The sequence below is a fragment of the Siphateles boraxobius genome, unplaced genomic scaffold (genome assembly GCF_051911475.1).
Source record: "Siphateles boraxobius isolate OS27281-9 unplaced genomic scaffold, OSU_SipBor_1 12, whole genome shotgun sequence".
Taxonomy (NCBI): domain Eukaryota; kingdom Metazoa; phylum Chordata; class Actinopteri; order Cypriniformes; family Leuciscidae; genus Siphateles; species Siphateles boraxobius.
In genome coordinates this window covers 25,054,946-25,068,441 of record NW_027508722.1, presented here as the reverse complement: position 1 = coordinate 25,068,441, position 13,496 = coordinate 25,054,946, and the positions used below count along the sequence as shown (strand labels likewise).

At 37.2% G+C, this 13,496-nt stretch overlaps 1 protein-coding gene across 8 annotated transcripts in view; it reads right to left on the bottom strand.

The window, feature by feature from the left end:
• Nucleotides 1-13,496, bottom strand: part of sema6cb (semaphorin 6Cb) — a 151,673-nt gene that overhangs the window by 20,260 nt on the left and 117,917 nt on the right. For all 8 annotated transcript variants that reach the window (XM_077215225.1, XM_077215184.1, XM_077215215.1 and 5 more), the window contains 3 exons: nucleotides 11,591-11,728; nucleotides 7,781-7,858; nucleotides 319-377 (listed from right to left, as the gene is read on the bottom strand). In XM_077215225.1, the coding sequence (XP_077071340.1) occupies nucleotides 319-377; nucleotides 7,781-7,858; nucleotides 11,591-11,728 (275 nt within the window). The remainder of the gene's footprint in view (nucleotides 1-318; nucleotides 378-7,780; nucleotides 7,859-11,590; nucleotides 11,729-13,496) is intronic.

Genomic DNA, 13,496 nt, shown 5'->3' with positions numbered 1-13,496 from the left:
TAGTCGCATAACATCGGTTTACGAAACGGCGCCATTTCGCATTAGTTTTTTGCTGACATTTAGAAGAAAAAAAAACGCAAAAGTTTTGCGCAAATCTTTAATGGAAACGCGCCTACCATCTCTTTCCTTTTTGAAATGTAAAACATGACCTTGACATGTTCTTGACATATTCCATAAGGTTCTCTCAGAAGGGTTCTAGAGCTCTGTGAGTCTTCAGAACAATAGTGGAGTCGTAGCAGGAATGTGTAGGGATGTAATAACAATGTGAATGAGTTATGATCTCTGGGAGCAAGTCAGGTCGGACTGTCTGAAACTCACCATGACAGCTGTCTGGGTACTGAGGATATCCACTCTCCACATACTGTTCAAATCCAGACCTGTGACAGAGACAGAGAGGAAGAACGACAGAGCAGAGAGAGAAGAAGAGAGTGAGAAAGAGGACAAGGGAGTGACAATCATTCTTTTGTGAGCCTCTCCCTGAATGATTATTCTAATTAGTTGTGCTGTCAGCAGTCTGTTGTTGCCTCTCCGAGCAACTGTAAAGGGAAATAACATGTTACAATATGATTGATATAATAGGATTGAGTGTCTGCCATGCAAGTACACTTCCTATATTCCATGACTGACAGCCATGTTTTCATAAGACAAGAAAAAAATGCAAATGTATTAGTATGTAGTATGTACACACAAATTCTAAATTATGCGCCAAATTAGAATAAATTTAGCAATTTTATAGGAACTGCAACATATCACTCAGTTTAAATCACACTGTATGTCTGAAAGTTGCAGATAAAGTGACATGCACAATTCAAAAGTTTTATAGTAAGTCTTGACCCCTACAGAACCCCATTTACATTAAATATTTCTGACATGAAGTCATTAAAATTAAATTACAGAGGGACATCATCACAATATGACCATGTTTTTGTGACAGACGTAATTTTAATGAGAAACGGAGACTGACTCATCTTCAACATGATGCTGCAAAAATAACAACGAAGTAAACAGTTTTCCAAAAATATCCAAGTAATAGTGCAATAATCCTATTGTTTTTAATGGCAAAATATTTTTTAATAAAAAAATAAGGCTTCAATGGTGGTAAAAAAATACAAATACATTTAGAACATTTTTACACGTCATTTCAAATCATTACCAAGGCCTAATGTTATTAAAAAAGAACTGAATGAATTTAACGTGCACATATGTAATTAATGTGGTCATGTCAAATTAGCAGAACAAGCTACGGGAAGTTTTATTTATTCAAGCACACGAGTGCCAAAAAAATAAGAGAACCTTCAGCTTTGACTATTTTTAGATGTACTGTAAGAACCTTTGTGTTAAGCAAATGAGTGTTTGGGTAAAACAGCATATTAAGTCAAATTTGTATAGAATATGTTTACAGAGAGGGACGTTGCTGACTCATACAGCCTAACAGCGTAACCAGGGTGACACGTTGCTCTGAGCGACTGCAATGTTCCACTGCTCTTGGCATCACAGAGCCGAGCGTGTCATTGCCGAGGCGAGCACCTGAGTGACATCTCGCACACAGACGCATAACGTGTTCTGGCGCTTTTTGCTTCCTCTCAGTGTTACCATGGAGATGAGATCCGATCGGTGGGGCCGTGGTCTAATGAAGTATGCGATTCTGTATCCAAAAGTCCAAAATCAGGATTCTCAAAAATCACTTGTTTTCAAGAGCGCAAGAATGTGCATCTTATTCATTATGCACCTTGCAATCAAGTTCAGGTGCTAATGCACTGACCTAATTATTAGTGCATAATTATAATCATTCATTTCAGGACAAAGATGCCTTGATTTGAATTTAAATTAGATTTACTACAGGTTCACAAAAAGAGCTATTTGCCTGGTGCAGTTAATTTTGCGCTATTGTGGAAAGAAGACAGGCCCAAGGGAGTATTGGGGGTCTGCAGAAAAATATCTTATTTTTACTTTAGTACTGTAAAATGATAAAATAAGTGCAAATTATTAAAATCTTTAAATCGCCGTTTTGTGTGTGTCCCTTTAAATGCAAATGAGCTGCTGCTCCCGGGACAGAGGGCGGAGCTTCAAGAGCTCATGTGTTAGCAGCCTGTAGACTAAAATGTCAGAAACTGTTCTTCCTTTTATGTTCAAACCGAAGTCGGACGATGATGGAGAGACTCAAGAAGTGACAACATGTAGAATGCAACAGGACGTTTCTGAATGGTTAGTTGATGAATTTATGTAGCTGATGTGGAGTTAACTATCTTCAAGTTATTGATTAGGCCTAGCATATTCTTTCATTATAATACTCTATAAATCGCTAGTGTGGGAGCTGTTGTAAGATGCCTAAAGAGTGACATGCATGCTATTGTATTTGTGTTGCGTACTGTATTGCAAAACATGTGAAAAGATGGATGCGACAGCTTGAGCAGACTCACAAATGTGCTCTACTACAACAACTCTTCCTCTTCTCAACATGGACTGCGTGTTCCCTGGGGAGGGGTTTATGTAAATGTTAGGGTTTGTGATGTCACTAACCCGGGAGGAAGCTTGTGTAGTCCCTACCAGCTATTTGTTGTAGTTCTTAAAAAGCGATCTCTGTAAAAGAAAATATCTCCCTTTGCATTGAACTTTGAGCGTTGTAACTTTGCAGATGTTGTTTATGCTCAAACAGCAACATTACACACCAACTAAAGTTAGAAAAGTGAAATCATAATCAACCACCCCTTTAAATGGTTCATGACACGATAAATAAAACTTTTGACATACTGTATAAGTGGGTTTTGTACCATTAAGAGCATCCTGAAAGTTGCATAGCTTAAAGCCCGGGACACACCAAGCCGACGTTAAAGAACTGACTGTGTTGTCGCCTATCGTCGGCTGTGTCTCGGCCAAAAAGCTGCACTTGAACACACCAAAAGGACTAAAGGCAAAAAGGTGTTTTGGGGGTAACGTGCAATAGTGTCTCATTTCCCATTCCCTTTAAAAGCCAGTTTTCGCTATTAACATGGCGGAATTTGCAAGCGGAAAGACTGAAAGCTTCTCCAGAGAGGAAACCTGCTCGTGCGTGAGGTTAAATGTGCAAGCAGACCATCTACGGGACAAGCCGGATTCCACCATATCTTTATGTGCACAATAATAATCTTTTACATTGTAATCCTTTTATTTTTAATATTTGGGTAGTTTGTGTGTTGCTGCGTGTGTAATGAGCAGAGTGTACGCGCGTTGTGCATCCGCCTATAGGCTCATATTACTAAGGCACCCTTTAAATAACAAAAAATAAATAAATAAATACTGCACCATTGACTTTAGACCAGGTTTTTGTTGATCAATGGCACAGTCTACTTCAGTTGCCTCAAAATAGCAATGCATTGAAAGTAGGCATTGAAACGGTTTTCTATGAAATGATGTTATCCAATCATAACAGTGGAAGGAGCATAAAGGAGCCGTCCCTTAAAAAAAAACGTATCATTTCACGCAGAGGGTCAAGTTGCTGGAAATAATAATTTTTTCTGCATATATATTTGCTTTTTTTGTGTGAAAAAAACTATTTTTAACATTATAAGTGAACCCCAAAGAACATAAAAAAGCAATGTCATGACCCCTTAAAAATGCTTCGTAGAAAAAACACACTAACATACAAACAACTTATTCTCTAATGCTGGCACCCCACTTCAGCCCCTGCCGTTCTCCTGCCTCGCCCTGCCCTGCATATTCAATCTATCTGTGAATCAGCCCTCTCTACCTGACATGATTTAAAGTCCTTATTTCCATTAACCTGAGAGGGGAGAGAGTGACAGAACGAGAGAGAACGAGAGGGAAGGAAAGGGAAAGAGAGGGAGCGGGGATGACTTCATCTCATATTGAAGGATAAATGGAAGGACAAGATAAAAAAAAATCTCCTGCATAAAGTGGTAAATTGGGATCTTGCAGGTGCATAATATCTGAACATCAATATGCCTCAGTGATGCATGCTTTTCATTATACCTGAATTGGCCAACACGCTTGCACACACACATTAGCACAAACACGCTCTCTCATCATATGGAGATTAAATTGCCCCTGGGAGAGAGCGAATAGGGAAAAGGAGAACAAAAAGAGAAAATATCCCACAAGATAATAAAGTCATATTTTTCTTCATATTCTTCTACCCGCAGTAACCCCCCCCCCCCCCCCCCCCCAAAAAAAAACGCAGAGCTATTTTAAAAACGAGAAAGCCGAAGTATTAACATCGTACATCTATTGCCCTCTTTTCTTACATTTCACCCTCTCAGTCTAGCAGAATTTCATTAGATTACATTGATTAGCATTTAAATGCATAGTTCGCTCTGGAGCTACATTTTCTCTTCTCTTATTTCTTGTTCTACTTCTCTCAAGTCTCACGTTGCCTGACTTAAACTCAGCATTAAGCCCATTGGAAAGGGACCATGTGACTAACATGACTAGTTTATTTTAATGTGATGTGTTCACACTGACTCCTGAAAATGACTACAGCCAATCAGTTTGGACCTGTCGATTTCAGCCATATAGTCTGATTGCCGAAAGAGCAGAATTGATGGACTTTATGGTAATAGTGGCAATTAGTACAGGTCAAGTTAATCAACATGGTGAAATCAGAAAATAAAATACAGCTAAATGCATCTTCACTACAAATCAATTATTTGGGATGTGAAAACAAGACTCCCGGTGCTAGCAATTGCTCTTTACCAACTAAACAGTGATGAACAATATCCCATTTACACTATCAATGAAAAGGTTGGGATCAGTAAGATTTTTATGTTTTTGATAAGTCTCTTACGCTCACCAAGGTGTGATACATTTTTTGCGCAAAAATACAGTGAAAACCGTTATATTGTGAAAAAGTATTACATTTTAAAATAACGGTTTTCTATTGTAATATATTTTAAAATGTAATTTATTCCTGTGATTTTTCAGCATAATTACTCCAGTCTTCAGCAGTGTCACATGATCCTTCAGAAATCATTCTAAAATGCTGATTTGGTGATTAAGAAAAAATTCTTCTTATTATCAATGCTGATAACCGTTTTGCTGCTTAATATGTTTGTTGAAACAGTGATATATTTATAAGTATATAAATTTTTTCCTCTCAGGATTTTTAATCAATAGACAGTTTAAAAGAACAGCATTTATTTGAAATGGAAGTTTTGTAACATTATAAATGTTCTTACGGTCACTTATTCTTGCTGAATAAAAGTATTAATTTCTTTCAATAAAAACAAATACTGCCAAACAGACTTTTAAATGGTAGTGGTAGTGTATATTTTATTTCTATATTGTGTAATTCAATTCTACCATTTGGTTTGTAATTGATCTGATTTATTACTGACACACTTTAAAACGCTGTTATTCCATCTACATCAGTTATACATTTTCAGTGCTGCTGCTTTTGATTTCTAAAACAAAACCCAAAATTCTAGATTCTAGCCAAGATTCTAGAGCTCATTATAATTCTAATGCGCTCTATGATTATAGAAGACTTTATGGCATCTGACAACAGATGATGTATGGCTCTGACATAAGTTTGGCTATGGAAGCATATAATTGAATGCTGGAGTAAACCAAGGCTCTTCTGGGACACAGATAAGTACTCTCACAAGTTCTGTCCATTTTGTTGGCTGCGGTTTGGAAATCTGCTGTGTACGTAACAATGTTCATGAGTTCAAGATGAAATGATTCCCCATCTCTGTTTAAAGAGATCAATACTCACATTAGGACACATTAAGAGCCAATAATCAAGTTTATGGTCAGAAAATATAATTAAACACTTAATTAATTAATAAATAACCTGTGTGTGTGTGTGTGTGTGTGTGTGTGTGTGTGTGTGTGTGTGTGTGTGTGTGTGTGTGTGTGTGTGTGTAGAGATAAATGCACTGATCAGCAATAGTATGTTAAGAATAAGATGTTGATCTCTCAGTAACATTTCCACTTCAGGGTTATAACTTTTTTTTAATAAACCAAAATTGCAGCTGTATGTCAGTGGATGTGACTCAGGAGCGGGGAAACATTAAAGCGAGCTGGGAAGAATATTGCTGCTGTTGCTTTCCACAACTGATGACAACCGCAGCGACCACTCAGCAAAACATTAATAATAACAAATTCAATGCCTCGATCTGCACTCATTATAACATACACGACGAATGAACTTCAGCTTGACAATTAGAGAGGCAGTATTACTGTAGATACATCCCTGACAAGAGCTGATATTTCATAAAATGGTGAGTATGTCAACATGACCTTTCAGCTAGAGATCTTTGCAACTGCTAAATAACATACATGAATTAGTATTCCTGCAGCTCAAATGGTAGAGCACGGTGCTAGCAAACCAGAATCATTGGTTTGATTCTGCTAAAAAAAATTACACCTCAAATGCAATGTAAGTCACTTTTAATTAAAGTGCCTGACAAAGGCATGACAATGTAAAATGTTAACGTTGTTAATGTTTGTAATATATTCATAGAGAGATGCATGAATTCATCAGAGCTGTTGCACAGTGGTGAGTATATATGCTTATGTCATTAAAGAGCAGGTTAAAATCCGATTCAGCCTCTCTGTCTGTCCAGTTTCTTGTCTATTCTCTACGGTCCTAAACTATAAAAAGCTAATGCTCCTCAATAAAACAGTATTTTAAAAAAAAATCTGGCATCTAAGTTGCATGGACTTGTGGACATTACTTGCACAAATATTTGTAAATGTTAATGTGCTATAACAACAGTTTTTATGTCTTATAAACAGGTGTGTTTTTCTTTTACATATAGTTTATCTGAGATAAATATCTGCTCATATATCTGGTCTGAAGCACCAGATTACAATAACAACAGAGAAAAAGACGTAAATGAGAGTAACGTGATGCCATTGCAAACAGAGGTTTACTCTAAAATGGCTAAGAGAATGTCTTTAAAAATGTTTTTTTTGTTGCCTTTATTGGTACAGGACAGACAGTGTAGAGAATTGACAGGAAACAAAGTAGGAGAGAGAGGGGGACGGAATCGGGATAGGACCACAAGCTGGGACACAAACTCAGGTCACCTGAAGCACAACTGTGCTACACCTCGAAGCGCTGCCCACAAGGCTACTGGCTCCTAGACATACCATCTTGTTAAAATTATAGTAAACTGGTAAAGTAATTCACACTAAAACATCACTAAAATGATAGAGTAACATTTAACAATAAGGTTCAATTTGTTAACAGCAGTTAAATGCAAAAAGAAAAAAAATCTTAACTCCAAATTTTAGAATGTTAGTGAGCATTGACAGATGTTAATTTATACAACTTGAAACGTTAATAATGTATTAGTATATGTTAACACTTAATAATAATAAATAAACATTAACTGAGATTAATGAATGCTGTAAAAGTATTGTTAACTGTTTGACACCTAAATGCCTTATATAATGTAATCAAATCAATATTTTGTTGTAAATGTTAACCAGAATGCTAAATCGATTTACTGTGAAACTACTTTTAAATGTTAAGTCATCCCGGTCATTGTATAGACTGTCTAGAAAAAAAAATCTGAAACCGCACTTGGTTATAAATTTTGAAGACATTTTATGGCCATCTGATTTTTACCAGATGTTTTAAGTATGTTTAGAGTAACGTAAGCCCTAAGAGACCTTTAACAATGATGCACGCTATAGACACACAGATTTGTCGATTGCACGGACAGCTTGTGTACAGAATTCAGTAGCTGTGTAGGCTCTTTTATTCTAATGAACCGTAAAAGTGTTTACTGTGGCAAGACTAATAGAAGGGTCGCGTGATGTAGCTTTAACTCACTTGAATCCCGGCGCCACTGTGGCACAGTTCCCCGCACTCAGCCAGATGCAGTAGGGGTCTCGCGAGGACAGACAGCTCCTAAAACACACACACACATACAGAGTTAATTTGTACCACATGTCCTGGAAAGGTTGTGTGTTTTCCTCGCTCACTGTCTCCTGACTCAGTCCAATTTCCCTTTCCCCTCTCTCTCCAAGTGTTTGTGACAAGCTGGAAGGGACAGCCAGACACGGCATCTCCATAACAAAGCATTAATGCCTCCCGCTGGTCAGACAGTCAGTCAGACTCAGAAAAGAGAGAGAGAGAGAGAGAGAGAGAGAGAGATAGATAGAGAGGAAAAAAGTGACTGACTGCTGTAGAGTCAGGTGTGTGTGTGTTTGTGTATTTGTGTTGCATGATTGACAGGTGTGTTGTGTTTGCCAGAGGCCAACTGAGATTCAGATACATGGCAAAGCTAGCGAGTTGCACCAACAAGCAGTAAGAGAGACAGATGGAAAGAGAGATGGAAAGAGCGAAAGACAGGGAAGAAAGAACAAAAAGCATGTGTGAGGTGACTAGATGTGAGTCAGAAAGGGAGAGGTCATTTCCACTTTTCTGCTATTTCTTTCCTCTTCACAATTTCTCCATGCTATGCCGGTTGGTCACTGTTCTTTAACAAATTAACTATTGTTAAATGTTAGATGTGTTAAAATCGTATAATACTTTCTCTTATTCCAGTATAAATTGTAAAAGAAATTAAAGCAAAAATGGAGTTGGTGGCTTTAGTCCAGGGGCGGAGTGGCAATCGGGAGAGTCGGGATTTTTCCCGGTGTTTCAAGGCCAGGTCTGATAATAGTTATACATTGCAAGTTCTTAGCAACACCATCCGGCGGCCTGGTGTGCGGCTGCTGCTCGCTGGTCAAACTGTACAGCCTCTCTGCTTAACCCCGTAAATAAATGCATCAATCCGCAAATTCAGTTTCAATTCTTAAATGGTCTAGTGGTAGATCTTTTGCCAAGTGTGTCAGAGGTTACGGGTTCTAATCCGCACCCGTATAGTTCTTTTTTTCTCTCATCAAAACTGAATATGTTCATCAGTGGTTACAGTCTATATCAAGCAGGCACACGTTTGTGTGAATTTTATTTTGTGATTTCACCGGAATGAAGAGAGAGTCTTCGCAACAGCGATAGATTGAAGCGCGTGTCCGAGTGAAGACTGCGCGCACCGCGCGCCACAAGAGAACACCGTATCCATGACAACCGATCACCGCGGCAACGAGCGCTCAGCTTGATAAAAAAAACCAACAACACATTTTAGCGCTAGATCTCTTATTTAATAGCGAACTAAATGAATGCTCTGGTGAGTCTGCTAGTTAACTGCAGATGTTTTATTTATTTGTATTAGTACATCCGTGCCTCAATGTTTCAAAAAGTGGTGGGGGACAATATCGATCCTGAGAAAATGTGGTGGGACACACTTCACTGGATCTAAACAAATCAATTTAACTATAGATGTGACCAGTAGTGGTGGCTTTCTTAATCTATTAAAAATAATTTTGCAAGGGTTCTTGCAAAAAAAATAATAATATTTTTTTTCCAAAAAATACCCCCCTAGGCCTTTTTTGGGTCCCACTCCGCCCCTGCTTTAGTCCGTCTATAAGGGTTACAGACATATGCTTATGACCTACTGAAAGCTGACAACAGTTTAGTGCACTTTGTAATACTTTAGTTTTTACTGTTTAGTGCACTTTGTAATACTTCATTTACATCGGCAAATCATGTATTTTCCATTAATAGGAAATGGCTTACTTCCGTAATTACAAAAAGGTGGATAATAAATAATTTCATTGATATACATGTTGAAAATTCACAGACTTTCGCCTCAGGTAGAACTGAGAAAAAATATTGCTGACTTATCCTGCACAACACAGATTTTGTCTAATCAAATGTTTTCTAGAATGACAATGTCCCACCCTATAACACCACCTGCAACCAACTAGCAAGTAGCATTAGTTAGCTAACTATAACTACTGGCTTTTAAAAAATAAACTCACAAGCCCTTTGATATGTCCTACCCAAACTTTCAGTTTACGATTTCAAAGTACATAAACAACTATAAGAAACCTATTTGTGTATACGAATTTATGCGATTTTTGGGATATCACATTACAAAAAAACTGCTGGATGGAAACTCTAAAATGCTTAAAAAACATATGTGCTCAATTGAGTTGGATACATTTTTTATCCGATAAGAAGAGATAAGTGCATAAAGGAAAATGGAAACGCATTTACTGAATAAATCACTCGATGCGCAACAGAAATACTGTGACTTTGCATCAGAGGATGCGATTGGATAACTGGACTAACCAGTAGATCAGTTGCATTGTCCATTGATCAGTTTCATTGTCCAGCATGTCAAATTTTGTTTTAGTTATTTTGAAATGCCTGAGCTAAAGTCTGTCATCAAAATGATTTGATGTATTGACCTCACAGAACTCGCATGATTCCGTTCACAAACATCAGGTGTCCGAATGCAAGATAACATGACAGTGTTTATTGCGTTTCGTCCGCACGCTCTGAGGCAAAAGTCATTTATGACGTAGAATAAAAGAGCCACAGTGGCTTTCCGATCGCAACAACTTCCCTTTTTATTACAGATATTTTGCGTCAGTTTCCTAGGAAGTGACGATTTTTGTTCTCTTGAACACATGGAATGTAAACGGTGCTTTATTCGAAAAATGTTTGATGTGATAATCCAATTTTATGCATAAGCTAAATTCACAATTTTGGATGGAAACAGCTATAAAAACATTGCGACCAGCCTGACATGGCCTAACAGTGGCTCAACCAATGGTGTGATTTTGGGGTGGAGTTATTTGCTTGACCAACCAATGGAAGATCTTTCAGGGAAACCTGGTTGATACCAACCCGATTTTTTTGCAATTCTCTGTGACCAGGTTTTTAACCTGTTTGAATTTAAACAAACACAGCTGTTTTTGCAACTAGTATGCGGCGTGTGTGAAAACAATTCAGCGAGAGAAAAAATAGAGAAAAAAAAAGATATTTTCTCACAAGTCCACAGAGAATGCCGTGTAAGTATTTCTCCTGAGGCTAATCAGGCATGAGCTAACAGATTGGTAAAAAGTTAAGACACGGCTGGATCAGACATCAGGATTGTTTTTGGAAAGAAATTGGGACTGAAATTCCCCGATAGGATTTGGAGATCTTTTTAAAAGGGGAAACAGTCTATCAGCTTGCTTATACTACAGCTGTGTGAAAAAAAGGAATTGTTTGCTGTGTCTTGGTCTGCAGCCAATCAGATGGCTCTAATTTACGTGAGAGTAGTCAAAGCATGTGGTGATGCTGGCTGGAGGACTGCAGCATGTGAAGGAGGAAACACGTCTACATCAACGAAGACAGGGATGCAAGCTAAAACCTTTTGCCCTCTAAAATGCATCTGTGTCTAAATTTCAATGCATTTATGAATGCATGTCTTTGGAAACACACACCGCTTTCACTGCACTTATGGAGAACGTTATCCATAATAGATCAAAAGAGAACTGACACAGGATTCTTAAGAAGACGACTGTCTACATTTTTCTCGGAGGACCGAGCTACTGCACTGCATCGTCATTAGAGTTTGTAATGTTGGCTCCATCTTCAATAAATGTCTTAAAATATTCTACCATAATAACCCTTATAAATGTACTTGTTTAAAACAGTACAAGTTACTTAAAGGTGTAGTACAAGATGGTATTAAGTGTTTTCACATGCAAAACATTTTTAATGCAAATGATTGTGGGTCTGGTTTCCTTGTACATTATCACTCACTTTTTGCAGTTACTGTAGTCAGAACAGCGACTGAGAGGAACACGGATCACGCAACTTGAGAATGCCACAAACAGGGCATGATGGTCCTTGTCCAATTCCAATCCCAGAATCCTACGGTCCTCACCACGCACATTACATCTGAGGAGAGAAATGGTGGTTTGTGTTGGAATGTCATTCTAGTTATTAAAGAGGATCCAAAAGTACTATACATGTACATACAACATTAATGCTAATTAAGGGTATGTTTGGAAATGCATACTAGCAGACTATTCCTACAAGAATGAAATGGGGACATTTTCTGAATGCATGGAATACCTGGACTATCCAATACATAGGAGTCCATTAAGGAATCCATTAAGAAATGTAAGAGGCCGATTTGTTATAGTTAACTAAAACTAAAACCATTAAAAAGTAATTACTTGAAATGAAATAAATGTTAGTTAAAATAAAATTAATTAATTAATAGTTTTATGTTATTTTATTTCAGCTAGTTGCCAAGCCAACATTTCTCATTTTCATTTAGTTTAATTTGATGTACTAAAATGACTAAAACTAAACCTGAAATAAAAAAAAATGAATCAAATCTATATAAACATTATATTAAAATGTTTAGTAATTTTGTTGTGGTTTTGTCATTTTTATCACATTTAGTCACATGGACAACTTTATATAACTATAGTGGTCATATGGACTACTTTATATAACTATAGTTGTCACATGGACTACTTTATATAACTATAGCGGTCATATGGACTACTTTGTAAAAATGATAGTTGTATAATTTTTTTTGTCCTTCAAATGTTCTCCTGGTCACAATATTATTTCATTTTATGGAAAAGAACAGCTTACTTTATGTTCAAAAGGAGAATGAAAGTGGTTTTAAGGAGGTTAGGATAAACCTTTCTCTCTAATGGAAGGAAAAAGCAATTCCCAACAAAAAAAAGAAAAAAGAAAAACCCAATATAGAAAGAAATCCAATATCTGTATCACACAGATGAGTCACTCCCATTGAGTTGATTGAAGAAGGTCATACCATAAAGGCTGACTATAATTCATCTTCCTCAGTATCTGTAATAATCTAAATAAATCCTTTGCATCATGTCAAGTGTCTTTCCCAAAGGCTAACTTTGATGCGAGTTGGGTTTTCAGGGGAAAAATGAGCAATGCTGCCTGAAGATGTGGTCACATTTTGTTGTGGAACTTGTGAGTCTCAGCTGGAGTTGAGGCTTGTTTTCAGATACACAAGAGGAACACAAACATGGTCGAGGTCCCAGGAGTACAATTACAGCTCCACACGTACCATCCGCCCCATTTACTGTAGGAGAGATTCTCTCTTAATCAAACGCCTCTGTCGACATTGAGTTTGGGGTTATATTTGTCTGAGACCTGTCAATGAGTGTGAAGTGCATGAGAAGAGTGGAACAGTGAAGATGTGTTTGTAAAGAACCTTCTAAGTGAAGATGTTTGCTCAGACAAGTGGCATTTTATTTGATCTGTTGCATGGTTTCTTACGCGGGGCATCCCTAAAATCCCTTTAAGGCAAGACAGTCTACTTGGCAGACATCTTGGTACAGCTCTTATCTACTTGAATAAAGAAATCTCTGAAACCGTTTCAATAAAATATTTCAAATTATCAATAAAATCTGACAACAAGATTGAACATTTTAAACTCAATTCACTCTAAAAACACACTATTGACTCACTGAACTAAATTTTTTTTGTGTATTACTTGCCATGTGTATTCTAATAAGCAAACTCAAAATGCAGGGAATAATGACGGAATGAGCTGAAATCACAAAAAACAATCCGAATGACACAACTGCATTAAAAACAATGGAAAAATATAAAACTATTGATTTAAAGATGTTGATCATATGTAAAAAGACAAAAGTAAAAACACCTAATA